Genomic DNA, 14576 nt, shown 5'->3' on the forward strand with positions numbered 1-14576 from the left:
CTTGTAAAACATTATAGAACAATGCAGTAAACTGTAAATGATTTAAGTGAGCATAAAGTTTATTACATAAGTTTACAAGTGCTCAATATAACCCTCCTCCAGCTGTACAGACAACATCAACACATCAAATTCATCCTATACTCGATTAAGCATGTCGGGTGTCGCTGCACTCACAACTCCTTCAATGCGATTTCGGAGATGTTGTGGAGCCAACGATGAACGCTCTGAGCTGTTGGAGGTTCACTGCCAACAAAAATCATACTGCACAGTTATGACGGATTCACTCTTATTGAAGAGGAGAACGCAAAACACTTTCTGCTCAGGGGTCACCATGGTATGTGATTGGTTCCTAAGTGCCTCACGGTTCCAAGCATATGGCGCTTTGAAATTGGATGAATCTTTTTAAATCACCCTGTACTTTGACAAACCGCCATCAACAAACATAGTCCAATGAGTCAACATTTTCAACCTTATTAAACAGAAAGGTGACGTAACACAGTGGTAAACATGTTCCTCTCCCAGCTGTTTGAAACGCGTTGCAGGCATCATATTTAGAATGAGCATATATTTACAAAAACACAATGAAGTTCATAAAGTAAAACATCAAATAATGTGTTCTTATGTCGTTTTCAATTTAAAGTAGATTAAACAGGATTTACTAATCAGTGATTTCTGTTTAACATTTCACCCACTGTCGCAATATGTTTATTGGAACTGAGTTTGTACACGGAGCACAAGAATACCATGTTTCAACTGTTGTGTGTGCGTGTGTGTGTGTGTGTGTGTGTGTGTGTGTGTGTGTGTGTTCCAGTTAAAACAACTGGAATCATTTGTCATTAATAATTAATAATTGTTGTTGGTTCTTTATTAAGGTATAGGCAACAGAAAATATTTGAATATGTTTTTGAAATATCAACAAGTTATTAAATGATAAAAATCTATGACAGATAAACTATTCATAGTAATTCCTTGGTATATTATTTGCTTTGGGGCATTCTGGATGTTTGTTTTAGTCTAAATCCATTTTCAGTGGTATAAAGTTTTCTTATTTATTAAGAAATAATCTACAGCTCTGTTTGCCATTCTGAACATTTCTGCATTTTTTACAGCTTCTTGCAAATAATTTGGAACACATACAGTTGTAGAGAAGTAGCATATTATTAAAATCATTTTATATGTGTACCTGCGACAAACTGGTTTTATATTGGAAACATTGATCTGAACTTTTGAACAGCAGTGTATACAGTAGATACAGTATACATCATGCCTTATTTCTGCTATATTTATGCTACAGTCTGACAATATGTACTTTCTCTACTATATTTGTTATATATACATGTATTAACTATATATACATCATCAAGTTGATCCCATATTTTAGATTATGTATATATTGTAGATATAGTATATTTAATGTCTTAAATGTGTCATATTTATGTCACTGAGGTCTGACATTTTTTGTCTCATATCTTCCCCTAAGCCTTGCATGAAGTAGCTGAAGACATAAGAGCTTCCACGAGTGAGAACGTCTTACACACCAGGCGGGCACTAACAGGGTCACAGACAAATTTCAGAATAAGCACTTAACGCATTTTTATTTTATCAGTGTATTAAATCTGCTTAGGCCATATCTAAAAACATTGTATTCATTTAAAAATGGTTTCAACCAATCACAAAAATGGAGTCAACTAGGCCCAGTGGCACTATCCCTGAAAGTGGATTTGAGACTAAAACTCAGCCAACATTATTCATACACTGGTGAGAAACCTGACTAAAAGTACAGTAGAAATATGGTGCTTTTTCCTGTGTAGTAGAAATACCTCTGGTGTTTTCCAAGTCTTGGACATGGACATGGTTTCATACACTCCTTCACCTTGGCACTGTTGAGCTCCACATTGCTTTGATGTTCAAAGAAGAAAAAGGTGAATTAATGTGTGATTATTAGAAGAAAGTGTAAAAATGATCTCAGTGTGGTCTAATCGTGTCTTTGACCTGTACACTTCATGAAATCAGAGCAAGTCAGTGTTTCTTATGGATCTTGTTGAATTTTATGGAGGTGAAGGTGGAGGTCAGAGTATTCTCCTTTTTGGTTGTAAAGATTCTACTGAAGTAAGGCAAAGTGATACAAATGCTGCATCAATGTATTAAATGTAATCAGAAAGAATAGAAAAGATTGAATACGATATTTCACAAGACCAGAGGACGTTCAATGGAGCCATTTAAGCTGTACTTACTTTTGATGACTCTTTCCTACACATGCTTACATAAATATTTTCAGTTCTGTTTTGCTCAGAGGATGTTTTACACTTGCATTCTGAAAAAAGGTAGGATATTAGACAATTCAGTTTGAAGTTAATTGCCTATAAATTGCCTATACACATGTGTGTGTGTATATATATATATATATATATATATATATATATAAGGTTTATCATGTTACACTGTAAAAAGTGGATTTGAAGAGTTTTTAATATTGGAATTAATGTAAAATGTAGCTTTTGTTTATTTGATGCATTACTTCGCATTGTTTAATGCAAAGTGTTTATATGAGTTTAATAAAACCAGCTATAATGCTTCTTACTACAAGAATTCATTATGTATCTACTACACACCATTTTTACCCTGTATCTTGATACCAACTTTCCATTTTTTACAGTTTTTAAGTCATCATTCCACCATAATGCCCACATTCAGTAAACTGCAGAATGTATATTGAACATTGCTTGAATGACTTACTCTGTTTAAGTAGCTTGATCAGAATCACTGCAGCACAGGCTACAAGCACCACTCCCGGTATTGTCAGCCACACAAATGATATTCTCTCAGGGTTTCTGTAACAGAATACATTTAATGCAGCACTTTCTATAGAGGCTTGCTTTCTATATTGCAGCTGAGGTTTGTATAACAATACAAGCATCCCCATAAACTCCAAGCAGACTTTTAAGGAGAACGAAATGTTCTTCTCTTTGTTTGTACAATACAGTCGTCTGCAACAGCATGTGCACCACTGGTCAAAGTACAAGTTTTGTTGATGGGAAAATAAGTGAATGCATCCTCTACAGAGAACACACTTTTACATATTTAATGCACAATTACTGTTTATTTGCTGAATTTAATATGAATGTCAAAAAAATAAACAAAACATACAGCCTGTGCAAAAGTTATGGCACATTTTATATTTTATGCTCTTAATCTTATATCTTATATCTCTTAATCTTATATGTTTTTCTAATTTGTTAAACTCAACAAATAAATAGAAGTTACGCACTAAAATTAGCTTTATTTAAGTGTGTTTCCTGTAATGGGCTTATTTTCACTTCGAAAATCAACAAAACATGTCATTTAAACCGTAGCGGTCAAATTTTCACATAGGACTAAGCAGTGATTTGACCAAATATGATACACTGAGGGTTCCTATGTCATGCTAAAGGTCCTGAGGTCATCAGAAGTCATTAGAAGGCTATTAGGAGCAGATAATGACACATTTGTCCATGGCTAAGCTAGCCTCAGTGAGTTAATTAGCTACCTCTGCAAACTTTGTAATGCAAATCTTTTTTGAAGAAGAAGAAGAAGAAGAAGAAGTCAGAGCATAGCATACAAACAGGACCTGGGTACAAGGGGCAGTTTTCTACAAGCTTCAGTGAACAAATACAGGACCCTAGGAACACATAATTTGACCCCAGTTTACCAAAGCATGTTCAGAAGTTTGCAGTTTCCTTCTCTAGTTTTGCACTGGAGCCACACAGCTAACGTTGATAACAACTAATGGAAATGTGCAGTCACTGGGTGAGCACTGTGCAGACTGCAGGCCTTATTGCACAATGGCCTCAAACCACATTAAGCTGCTAAGTATACGGTACTTCAAGTAGTCTTGCCTGTGTGGTTTCTGACACTGCAGGGGCACAAGAAGGTGTTTTAAGTTTGTTTGTATGCAACAAACACTGTGATGTTACGTTAAATACTATCTGTTGTTTCTTTCCTTTTTCATTTTAACTATTTGGAGAGACAAGAAGATACAAAACAGCAACCACAGCAGCTACAGATAAACCATTTTAGCAGTCCTGAAATCATCCCTACATCCTGTCTTTAAGGAAAATTCAATGCTGGTCTAAACTGGTTTATGCTGGTCTGTTGCTAATATAGCTGGTCACTCAGCATGGTCATACTCACCAGCATATCAGCATCTAAAACACAACAAATGCTAGTTTTGCTGGTCTATGCTTGTTTTTCTAGCAGATTTGTGAAAATGCATGACTTAGAAAACCAGACAATAACCAAAATACAGGCTTCCAAATAGAAGGTACTTCTGTTTTAGCTAGGTATTGAGCATAAGCTTGATGGCTATGTTAGCCTTGTAGCTCCAGCAGAGTAAAATTGTGTGAGTTTATGGACTGAAGACAGTAGGATTGCCATCTCATCCCTGTAAAATTTGCTGGACGAACAGCTACAGAACTTAATCTTGTCAGTTATAGTGCTGAACCTCCCATTGCCTAAACACATCACCAGCAGTGCACTTTTCCCAAACAATTGTTCCTCCAATGAGGGAATTCTGAACAAATTAAACCCATTCTTTGTATACAAATGGTTTAACCGGACAAAAAGCAATTTAAACTTCATAAGAAACTTTCTAACATATGAAAATGCTTGGAAATTTTGTGTGTAGAAATGCAGGGAAGTTCTGGGCAGCTGGCAACCCTAGAAGGGAGCAGTGTTTTACCTGGGCTGATTGAGTGCTGTTGTCTGAGCAGGTAATTTCGTTGTCACAGAGATGTAAACAGGCATCTGTAGATCCCCCACTGCACAAAAGTACCATCCAGTGTGCTCCATCCTCAGATTACTAATGTTAACTTTAAGACATTTGTCTGAGTCAATGAGCTCAACTGTGGCTCCATGCATGCTTTCCTTCCCACATTCCCCACGAAGCTTACACCACCTTTTAGGTTTCTGATTTTGATGAAAGCAGGAAATCAACACACTACTGCCCTCACTGGCAGTGACCGTCTGATTCTTCACATAAAGATCAGGAGCACCTGAGGACAGGCGTCAGATAAAGTCAGACAAAGAAATGGCATGTTTGTTGTTGTTAATTCATTCATTGCTTATTGCTTCTGTCTCTTTACTGGTCAAGCTCAATGCAGCCAGAGGCCTATAAATAAGATTAGAAACTGATGGAGATGTTGTTCAAAAACATGATCTCACCTTCTGTGACCTGTAACTCAAGGTGCTGTTTAACATCTGGCCCACTGAGTTCGATACAACACCAGTAAGAACCAGCATCAGTCGCCGATATGCTCGTCATAGTCACAGTGAATGTTTGCTGTGCACTGTCGTCTGAGATGGACACTCTGCTGTGTTTTTTTCGCTGGTCAGAGTACTCGACGTATGCACAGAACAACCAATGATTTCCAAAACATAAATACTTCAAATCATTCTGAAATTTTTGATCATAGGAACATGGGATCGTAATGGACCGTCCTTGTTGTACGGATACTTTTCCAACTGTAATGATATCCAGAGTATCTGGGACAACATAACAAAGGAAATGAGAATTTAGTTAGACTACAATATGTGTTCAAAAGTATTCAGACACCCCTTCTAATTGGTGAATTCAGCTACCTGAAGGTACAGCCATGGCTGGCACAGGCATTCAATTGTGCACAAGCAGCACTGAAATGTCTTGCTGAGACTCTGAGCTCTGAGCCTAAGATTGCCATGACCAATGCAAAGCGTCAGCTGGAGGGGTATAAAGCCCTCCAGCGTTGGGCTCTGGAGCAGTGGAATACCAAAAGTATTGGGACAGTGGTCAGCATTATGTTTAATTTATGTAGAAAAAAGGCACAGTAATTTCTTTTCTCCACACTATTTAAAAATAAAGGTGCAAAATGGGACTTTTTTAGAGCGATGCCATAAAAGAACTTCTATTAGTTCCCTTATGAACCTTTCAGTGGATGGTTCTATAAATATGTGTCTTTGTAGTTTACAGAGCCTACAATTACATTTATGGCATTTGGCAGACACTCTTATCCAAAGCAACTTACAGTTTGATAATTTTACACAGGTAGGTGAAGTTAGCGTTAGTAGTCTTGCCCAAGGACTCTGATCGGTAAAGTATAGGGTGCTTGTCCAGGCAGGGATTGAACCCCAGTCTACAGTGTAGAAGGCAGAGGTGTCACCCACTACACCATACAAACCACATAATGTCATTCTACACCAGTGAAAGGTTTTTCCTAGAACCGTACCTCCAATCCAAAAACTAGGGTGGTTGACAAGATCCAGCACACTGCACAATAAAAAACACTTCCGTCAAAATGATAACGTAATAAAACGCTACAAATTTGTAGACTTGCTGCAAGCTCAGAAAACACTTTCATCAACGTGACTACACCAGCGCTACCTTTTACACACTGCAAATACAGGAAGCACACAACTTCAGAAACACTACAACACAACGGAAACATTGAGGAAAGAGAATGAAGCCATTCAGACTTTTCAATTCTATGCAGCATAAACATTCACCAGTTAAAGCAAGTTAACTTTTATTTGAGCAGGTGACTCATATCACTGTATTGTAATGGGAATTAGCTGTAGAGTGTAACTGTACAATTTCAAATACACTCTTGGAAAAAAGGTATGAAACTGTCACTGGGGTGGGACCCTCAAGGGTACATTGCAGTACCTTTAGTCAGGGAACATAACTGTACTATAATTCACTGAAATTATATTTTCTAAATTGTACTGACTCCACACACCCCGCCTCGTCTCCAGGCTTTTTATTTTATGGTTCTGTTTTAAAACGTTCGGTTATGAAAAGGTACAAATATGAACTTTTCACCTGGAAAAACTTATTTAAGGTTCACAATTGGATCTTAAAACCACTGTTGTACCTTTGAGGGAACATTTACATTGTTTGTACCTTGATGAATGAAAAATTTACCTGCACAGAACCTTTATTTCTAACAGTGTAGCAACACCAGATGTGATGGAGAACACCACAGTACAGCTATAACATGTCAGATAGCTAACTATCCAGCCATGAACTTACTGGAATGTGTGTTTCTGTGATTTTATCAACTTCGGTCAGTGACTTTCCATCGCAGATATTCCACCCCCTTTAAGGGGCTTCCAGAAACATTTCTGTTGTTTTGCGATTGGCTTTGCAACTTTTCTGAACTTGCATGTGTTTTCTGTATTTGCAGCGTGTTTCTCAAATGTAACTTGAGTGTAGTCATACTGATGAAGCGTTTCTGAATTTACATCACGTTTATTAGTTCTCAACATGTTTTTCATTGTTCTGTATATTGGGTCTCGGCAGCCGCCGCAAAGAACCATTTATGATCGTTTATTTTTAAGAATGTGAAGTAATTAACTGAGATCAATTCACTTCATCTTAGAATCTCCAACTGCTGCAATAGCACCATCATTTAAAGGCCGACCTATTGTTTTAAACTTAAAAGTGCGACCTGATACATCCATCCTTCCTTTCATCCAACTTCATTGTGCTTTTAACAGTGAGCTTTTTAAAGGAGGGCATTACTACAGCACAGCGATTCACTGTAACTACACAGTGCAGAGAACCTTCTGGAAATGAGAGCAATACTAAGTGGACTCATTTTTAGTAACTGTTCTGAGGATTATCTCATTTCCTTATAAGTAAGAAAATAAAACCACTAGCCACGGCGCTAGCTCATGTTGTCATTGTCAGAACAAAACTCACATCTCCACAATGGTAACTTTACCGAAGATTAAGTTAAAGTTAAAAATGAAGTTGATGAAATAAGATTGTATTTCAATTTCTACCAATTTTAACACAATGAAAATAGCAGTAAACATTTCTTCAGTTATGTGAAAAAGGCAAAAAAAAAACATAAAAATGCAAACAGAAGGTTTTGTTCCAACATGTCAATGTCAGTTTGTGAAACTTTATCCTTCTAACGTGTCTCATGTTACTAAACTCATCTGTGAACTGGATATAAAGAGCTTCATTCTAAAGTAACACTTTTGGCCAGAACACGTTTTTGAAAGGAATAACAGCTGATATATAATGGAAACATTATTATTTCTCTAATATTAATCATATTATAGCATCTATATTTCTTATACATGTAAAGCCCATACCCAACAACAAATATCATAGAAAAAAGAAACAAAAAATTCTTGAAGGTGGCCTGTAAATACTGTAAATACCCTTTAAATACTGTAAGACTTCATAGCTGAGTTTTTCATTAGTGAAAATTACAGTGTCAAGGCATTATTTATTATGGCTGATGTAACTACTAAAAAAAAGATGAAACTAAATTAATGCTTTGCAACTAAAAACATTTGCATAAAGAATGACCATTTTTCTCTTACCTGAATAATTTATCACGATGAAAATTAAGAGAAGCCCCAAGAGCATCATCCTGGGAGTGTGAGAAAAGTATGAAACAGAGTGTACAGGTTTCTGCTTCCTTCCTTACAGTTGTGACTCAGCTCCTCTGCCCATGCGTGTGTGTAGACACTGGTAGCATGTACATGACCCAGTTTGACAGACGTTTACACGCTTTCTGCACTGCTGCACTGATCACAACAATATCGGTTATCGGTTATCAATAAATATTCACATCAATATCCACCAGGTTCTGTCATTCAGAAGCTGCTCCACCATCACTCTAGGAAACCTGCACCTTTAAAGTCATTTTGAATTAAAACCAAAAATGGTGTAAAGCTTGTTTGTGGGGGGCTTGTAACAAAGACCACGATTGTTATCATTATCGGTTAATGACGGGTATGTCAGGAGAATGTGGTGTGACAGCAAATCAGTTTCAAAGTACTTAACAGCTGCTCATAGCAAACAGAAGGCTGGTAAACCTGCGTTAGATCCACAGGAATAGGCTGAAGCTTAAAGGCTGTTTACTGGACATTTAGAACTATTGACGGAAAGCTCTTGTGTTTTTCATCCTAATCTCTATGTGCCACATCAATCCAGCTGATTAACACAGATGACAATTCCATCATGCTTCCCTCTAGTAAGATAGCAGAAAACTCATTTATTCTACTTAAAGGGGAATACCACCAATTTTTCAAAATTTCTGCTAGAATAAATTACTCACATTTGAAGTCATTCAGAGAGGTTTGATGTGAAATGCACCATCATAGAGAAACTTACAGTGTCAGAATAGTTCACACTGGTGGTGATAGGAACCAGACGTCTGAAGAGTTTAATATAGCTAAAAGCTCCCTCCCAGAAAGCAAACACGTGAAATAGTTATTAATATTGGTTATTAATATGCTGCCTGTCTGAGACATTGTTTTACAACAGTTTTGAGAAAGTTTTGGCCGAAAACATATATTTTTAAATCCAATCATTGTGGAGAGGTACACGCAGGGTGTTTTGAGTCCCAAAAGAAAACGTATTTTTTCAGATTTACCACTATTTTACCATGATCAACATTACATATAAAACTCTGAACATGTGTGGCTTTACTAGTTGTTTTAGAAAGCAAATTAACCCCTGAAGTCCGTGTAGTTACTAGTAATTTCAGTACACAATGTATAGTTATTTGCTAAGTTTAACATATTGGGGGGAAAAAAACTTCTTTACAGTATGTTAAATTCAGCAAATAAACAGTAATTGTGCATTACAGTGTGCTGAAGTGTGTTCTCTGTAGAGGATGTGTTTAACTTATTTTCACTTAGAAAATCCACACAAGAAGCTGTTTAATCAGGCCCACCCAAACTTTTGCATACAACTGAAAATAAAACATAAATTAAAATTACAAACTCTACCCTAAAAAACAATCAGCCCCTTCAGCCCCTTCAGCCCCCATACCCCCCCACATCTCATGCTCCATTTGTTAGACCCAAGGTTGAAAACATTTGCCTTTCAGAACAACTATGCTCACCAAAGGCTTTTAGTTCATGTTATTCTTAAATCTGAATGATGTAGCTGCCCATATGTTATTTACCTTTGAAAGAGATGACTCAGGCATGAATGAAATTAAACCATATGCTGCGTTAGCTGTTATAGGCCTACACATATATTTAGCTATAACAGATTTAGATTAGACAATATGAAGTCATGGGCACATTAACACAGAGATAATGTAGTGTTTGTGCTTCATGCCAGCTGTGTGATGCGGTTTTAAAATCAAACTCTCACATATCGGTGTTAAAATAGGAAGCTAATCTTTTCCTTTCAGTTGTCTGGCCTTGTTGCTATTCTTTCACACACTGAAAAGCGACTGGCGCACAAACTTAAACAGACAGTTTCTGGGCTGTGCGCATAGAAGAAGGCAGAATGTGCTTCTCTGTGCTTCTCTCTATCTCTATGCACATGAGGATGCATATGTGTGTGAGGGAGGGCTGTGAGAAACAGGGGAGGATCACGCAAAAAAGGGCTGGAGATGATTGAGGTGCGGCTCATTACATATTCCACTCCATTTACTGAAGTTCAGCTATGAACATAGGCATTAGAGCAGTGGTCACCAACCCTCCTCCTGGACACCTACTTTCCTGAAGAGTTTAGTTCCAACCTGCATCTAACATCCTACCTACCACTACCACATCTGATCCAGCCAAACTAGGCCGTCTAAAGAAGCTGATTAGCTGGAGCAGGCTGTGGTTGGACCGAAACTCTGCAGGAAGGACCAGGGTTGGTAACCACCGCCTTAGACTCTCAAAAGACGTATTGCTGAGAACAGACACAGCTTAGACAGACAGTCACGTTCTGAAAGAATGTTTACCAACAGAATGACATCATTTAAACTCTCAGGATCAGGTGCTGGTTTTACTAAAGCCTTTTGTTAAGATTTTTCTCTCTCAGGTCGAAGATATGGCCTTTGTTTTGTTTGGAAACAGAGGGAGGAGCAGCTCGTGACTCATGGAGCGCCGGACACAACCTGACAAATAATTTTAAAAAATGCCTCAGCAAGATTAGTAATGTTTCTAAAAGCAGCCCACACATGTAAACTCTGTTTCCCACTCTACCTTTTCTGAAGGTGAGTAATGAGCGCAAATATAACCTGTTGCAAACACGATTAATAAATAAAAACATGCTCATCAGAACGAATAGGATCAGTGAAAACAGACAGTGTCAGACACTGACCACTGGATCACAAAACATAGCAGCAAATTATTTTATCATGAAAATTGAATTATATTTTATTTAAGGCATCTAGTACATTGTGATGAATCTATGAAGCTCAGTAAAAATGTGTTGAATTTATATGTGTATGCTCTATTAGCCTATAGCCTTTGGGTTTGGCCATGCTGGCTCACTGAGGGCCTGGCAGCTCATGTCATGGATTTCCATGAAAATTTCATGAATGTTTTGTACTGGTTAATACCAGTTAAAATCCCTGGTTTAACTGCTTAATGAATGCTAACGTCTAACTGGGCTGAGCTGACAGTTTTATCATGTATAAAACAAGACCAGGAACAATTTTTCACTTAAACGTTAGTTAATAAACACAATGGGTTCATTTACTGAAGCATTTAGATGTTCAAGCATGAAATCTTTAATCTTCTATTATTATTGCTGTTGTTGTTGTTTATTTACATAAATCTTCTCATGCAGTATCCCCATTTATATCACATTTAAGGTTATTTTAAGCTATAAAAGTGCTTTAAAAAGGCCATATATTTAAGCAAATGTTAATCCTATCGCCTTCTATCTTCTTTGTAAATACATTCACATATAAAAAAGAAGGAAAAAAGTGGATATTGAGTGAATACAGGAGCCTAAATAGCCTTTTAAAAACTCTTGCTAATTAGTTTATAATGTTTAAGTAGAAAAGAACTTTGTGAAGACTGCTCTCTCTTCATGACTGGCTCCTTTACTTCATAGCACCTTTTAGACTCTGCGTCTCAGGAGGAGCGCGTGGTTAGTGGGCAGGGCAGCGTGCAATTTGGTGATAAGCTGCTGTTAGTACATCGAACGCTATATTCAGGCGTATTGTAGGCACATTTTGAGGTCAGATCAAGACACATTCTGCGCTGTGTCTGTGCTCCTAAATACATTGGGCCCTGAGACTTTTGCACAGTACTGTTTACTGACTACTTCTGTCTGAATGCAATGTTAAAAATAGCCACTGAAGATATGAGTGGTGGCGCTTTACGTGGGTTTGAAACAAGCTACATTTGGCAATATGAACACTTTTATTATTATCTTATAAAAATACACATCGGTTGAGTTGCAAACATAGAAACAAACATACAGGACAGCACAAAGCTCCACTGGTGGGGAATGCTACAAAGCTGCCTAAGCACAATAATACTGTTAAAAAATTGGAGACCCTTCATGTGACATAGGCATAGACATAACATGTAACCGGACAGACATACAGGACACATAATACAAAGCTTTCTGTAAAAACACTTCATAATTGTCATCATGCAAGAATAAGATTTTAAAAAATGGCACATTGTGACTCTGACCACCAGGTCAGAAAACATCTTAAAATAAAACATTTCGCTATTTTTATCAACATAGTTTTTTAGTTTCTGCAATGCTATATATAAAAAAATCTTTACATATATTTATATATATATATATATATATATATATATATATATAAACTGTATAAGCAAGGCATACTGTGATTACCCACTTGTGGATAAGCAATATGATTGTCATATTCATTTAACATGGCTGCAAGTTCCTCCTTTTAGGTTTATTATATGATCTACAGGGAGGAACGAAGAAAGATCCCTTTTATTCTGTCTTTCAGCTTGGGGAGGAATGCCTAATCCACTTCCACTGAGTGCTTTTTATCAGCTCCTCCTATAAACGATATGAAGGGTTTAAAACTTTGATATGGTGAAGCACACAGAGGAGTACCTGGTCCAGTAAAATGGAATTAAAAGGCAGCAGAGAAGAGCACTATAGCCAGAAATCTGCTCCACTTCATCTTGTTTTCTGATGCTCTGCTCTGTGCACCAATGCAGTACTGTGAGTAAAATGGATTAGCAAAGATAATTCAAACACAGCAAAGCTGTGTTTATTAATACAGCTTGCAATACAGTCCATCAATGATTTAATGATGAGTCCAAAACCTCACTGTCCCATCATAGTTAGAATGATTGTTCTCATCAGCTTTTTTTTTTTGTTTGTTTGTTTTTTGTTTTTTTGATTGTCAATGCTACACGGACCAGAGCCGCTTCCAGTAATGAAAAGGGCTGGCCAAGGAAGAACGTCAGAGGTCAACGGTGCGGTCCAGCTGCCTGGCAACAGACATTGAGGAGCATAGGGGGGCACTCGTGTCTAAGCATTCCATGGGGCCCTCCCTGTGAAGGAGAGGAGGAACATGGAGAGGAGGAGGCAGAGGCAGAGAGAGAGGGAGGAGGCGCTGGGGGGAGCAGCCGAGCTAACAGTGGAAAGCTTCAGCTCAGACATGAGGAAGGCGGACATGGGCACGTGGGACACCAGCGTAGGGCTGCCCGAGTTGATCAGAGAGTCAATCTTCTCCGCCTCTTTACTGCAGGCTTCAATCTGTGGATACAGAAGGGACACATACTGCTGTTTAGCAATGAAGCTTAACAGGGCTTCATCTTATTTCCTTGTAGGATACCATGGCGCACAACATGTACGTGTTTCTGGTATCCTTCTCGCATTCCCATAACAACATTATCTGTGAATTTTGACAGTTATCTGACAGACATTTCTGAAGGCTGAAGTTTCGGTGCCACAAAAATGACAGTTTTACATTATTTCATCAAGTGTTTATGTAATATGATAACTGTTGTTTGTAAGTCACTGAACTCACACGTATATTCTTTTACTCACCCTCTTGATGCCTGCGCACCATTTAGCTCATAAAGCTTGTGAACTACTCACAGTGAGAGCTAACCAGGCTAAAGTGCAGCCTCTACATGGTGGGGTTATTTTTTAGCACAGCGTTACAATTAAGCAGTCCAAAGATAACAATGAAAGCAGTCCATGTCTACCTATAAACTTAAAACAACAACATTTTAAAAACTCTTTATTCACAGAATGAGAAAATATGAAGTTATTTTGCCAATATTGATGTCATGTTAATAAAACATATTTCAGTTGTAATCACTAAGAGATAATTGCTACTTGTGGTCAAACAAATTGCCAGTGTTAGATACAGGCTCTTTTCACTAACTATTAATTTATACTTCATCTGTTGCTGCACAGTTTGTGTTGGTCATCCTGTAGTCTTTCATCAGTGGTCACATGATGCACCACACAGGATGCTGTTGGCTGGATATTTTTGGTTGGTGGACTATTCTCAGTCCAGCAGTGACACTGAGGTGTTTAAAAACTCCAGCAGCACTGCTGTGTCTGATCCACTCAGACCACCGCAACACACACTAACACACCGCCACCACGTTGTCACTGCGGTGCTGAGAATGAATTACTACCCAAACAATACCTGCATTGTGGTGATCCTGACCACTGAAGAACAGAGTGAACAAAGTATGCAGAGAAACAGATGGACTACAGTCTGTAATTGTAGAACTACAAAGCGCATCTGAACGGTAAGTGGAGCTGATAAAATGGACAATGAGTGTAGAAACAAAAAGGCGTTCCTAATAAAGTGCCTGGTGAGTGTATATACACAAATAGGCAGATG

The 14576-nt window shown here is 37.8% G+C and overlaps 2 protein-coding genes across 2 annotated transcripts in view; both read right to left on the reverse strand.

Annotated features, from left to right (window-relative positions):
* Positions 1-4713: 4713 nt before the first annotated feature.
* LOC118813008 lies at positions 4714-5632 on the reverse strand. Its single transcript, XM_036578124.1, has 4 exons — positions 5617-5632; positions 5492-5520; positions 5200-5374; positions 4714-5030 (listed from the first exon to the last, which is right to left on the reverse strand). Exons 1-4 carry the CDS (start codon positions 5630-5632, stop codon positions 4714-4716), a joined length of 537 nt encoding a protein of 178 aa, XP_036434017.1.
* A 6484-nt stretch (positions 5633-12116) lies between these two features.
* The window catches only part of reck (reversion-inducing-cysteine-rich protein with kazal motifs), a 64334-nt gene continuing 61874 nt past the window's right edge, over positions 12117-14576 (reverse strand). Inside the window, exon 21 of the mRNA XM_036582866.1 lies at positions 12117-13468. Coding sequence (XP_036438759.1) covers positions 13241-13468 — 228 coding nt within the window. The 3' untranslated portion in view covers positions 12117-13240. The remainder of the gene's footprint in view (positions 13469-14576) is intronic.

The sequence above is a fragment of the Colossoma macropomum genome, unplaced genomic scaffold, assembly GCF_904425465.1.
Source record: "Colossoma macropomum unplaced genomic scaffold, Colossoma_macropomum, whole genome shotgun sequence".
Lineage (NCBI taxonomy): Eukaryota > Metazoa > Chordata > Actinopteri > Characiformes > Serrasalmidae > Colossoma > Colossoma macropomum.

Coding starts and splice junctions, on each gene's coding strand:
- LOC118813008 (XM_036578124.1), bottom strand. Junction 5,375..5,491: donor ATATCATTACAGTTGGAAAA/GTATCCGTACAA, acceptor GCATACGTCGAG/TACTCTGACCAGCGAAAAAA. Junction 5,031..5,199: donor TGAGTTACAGGTCACAGAAG/GTGAGATCATGT, acceptor GCCTGTCCTCAG/GTGCTCCTGATCTTTATGTG.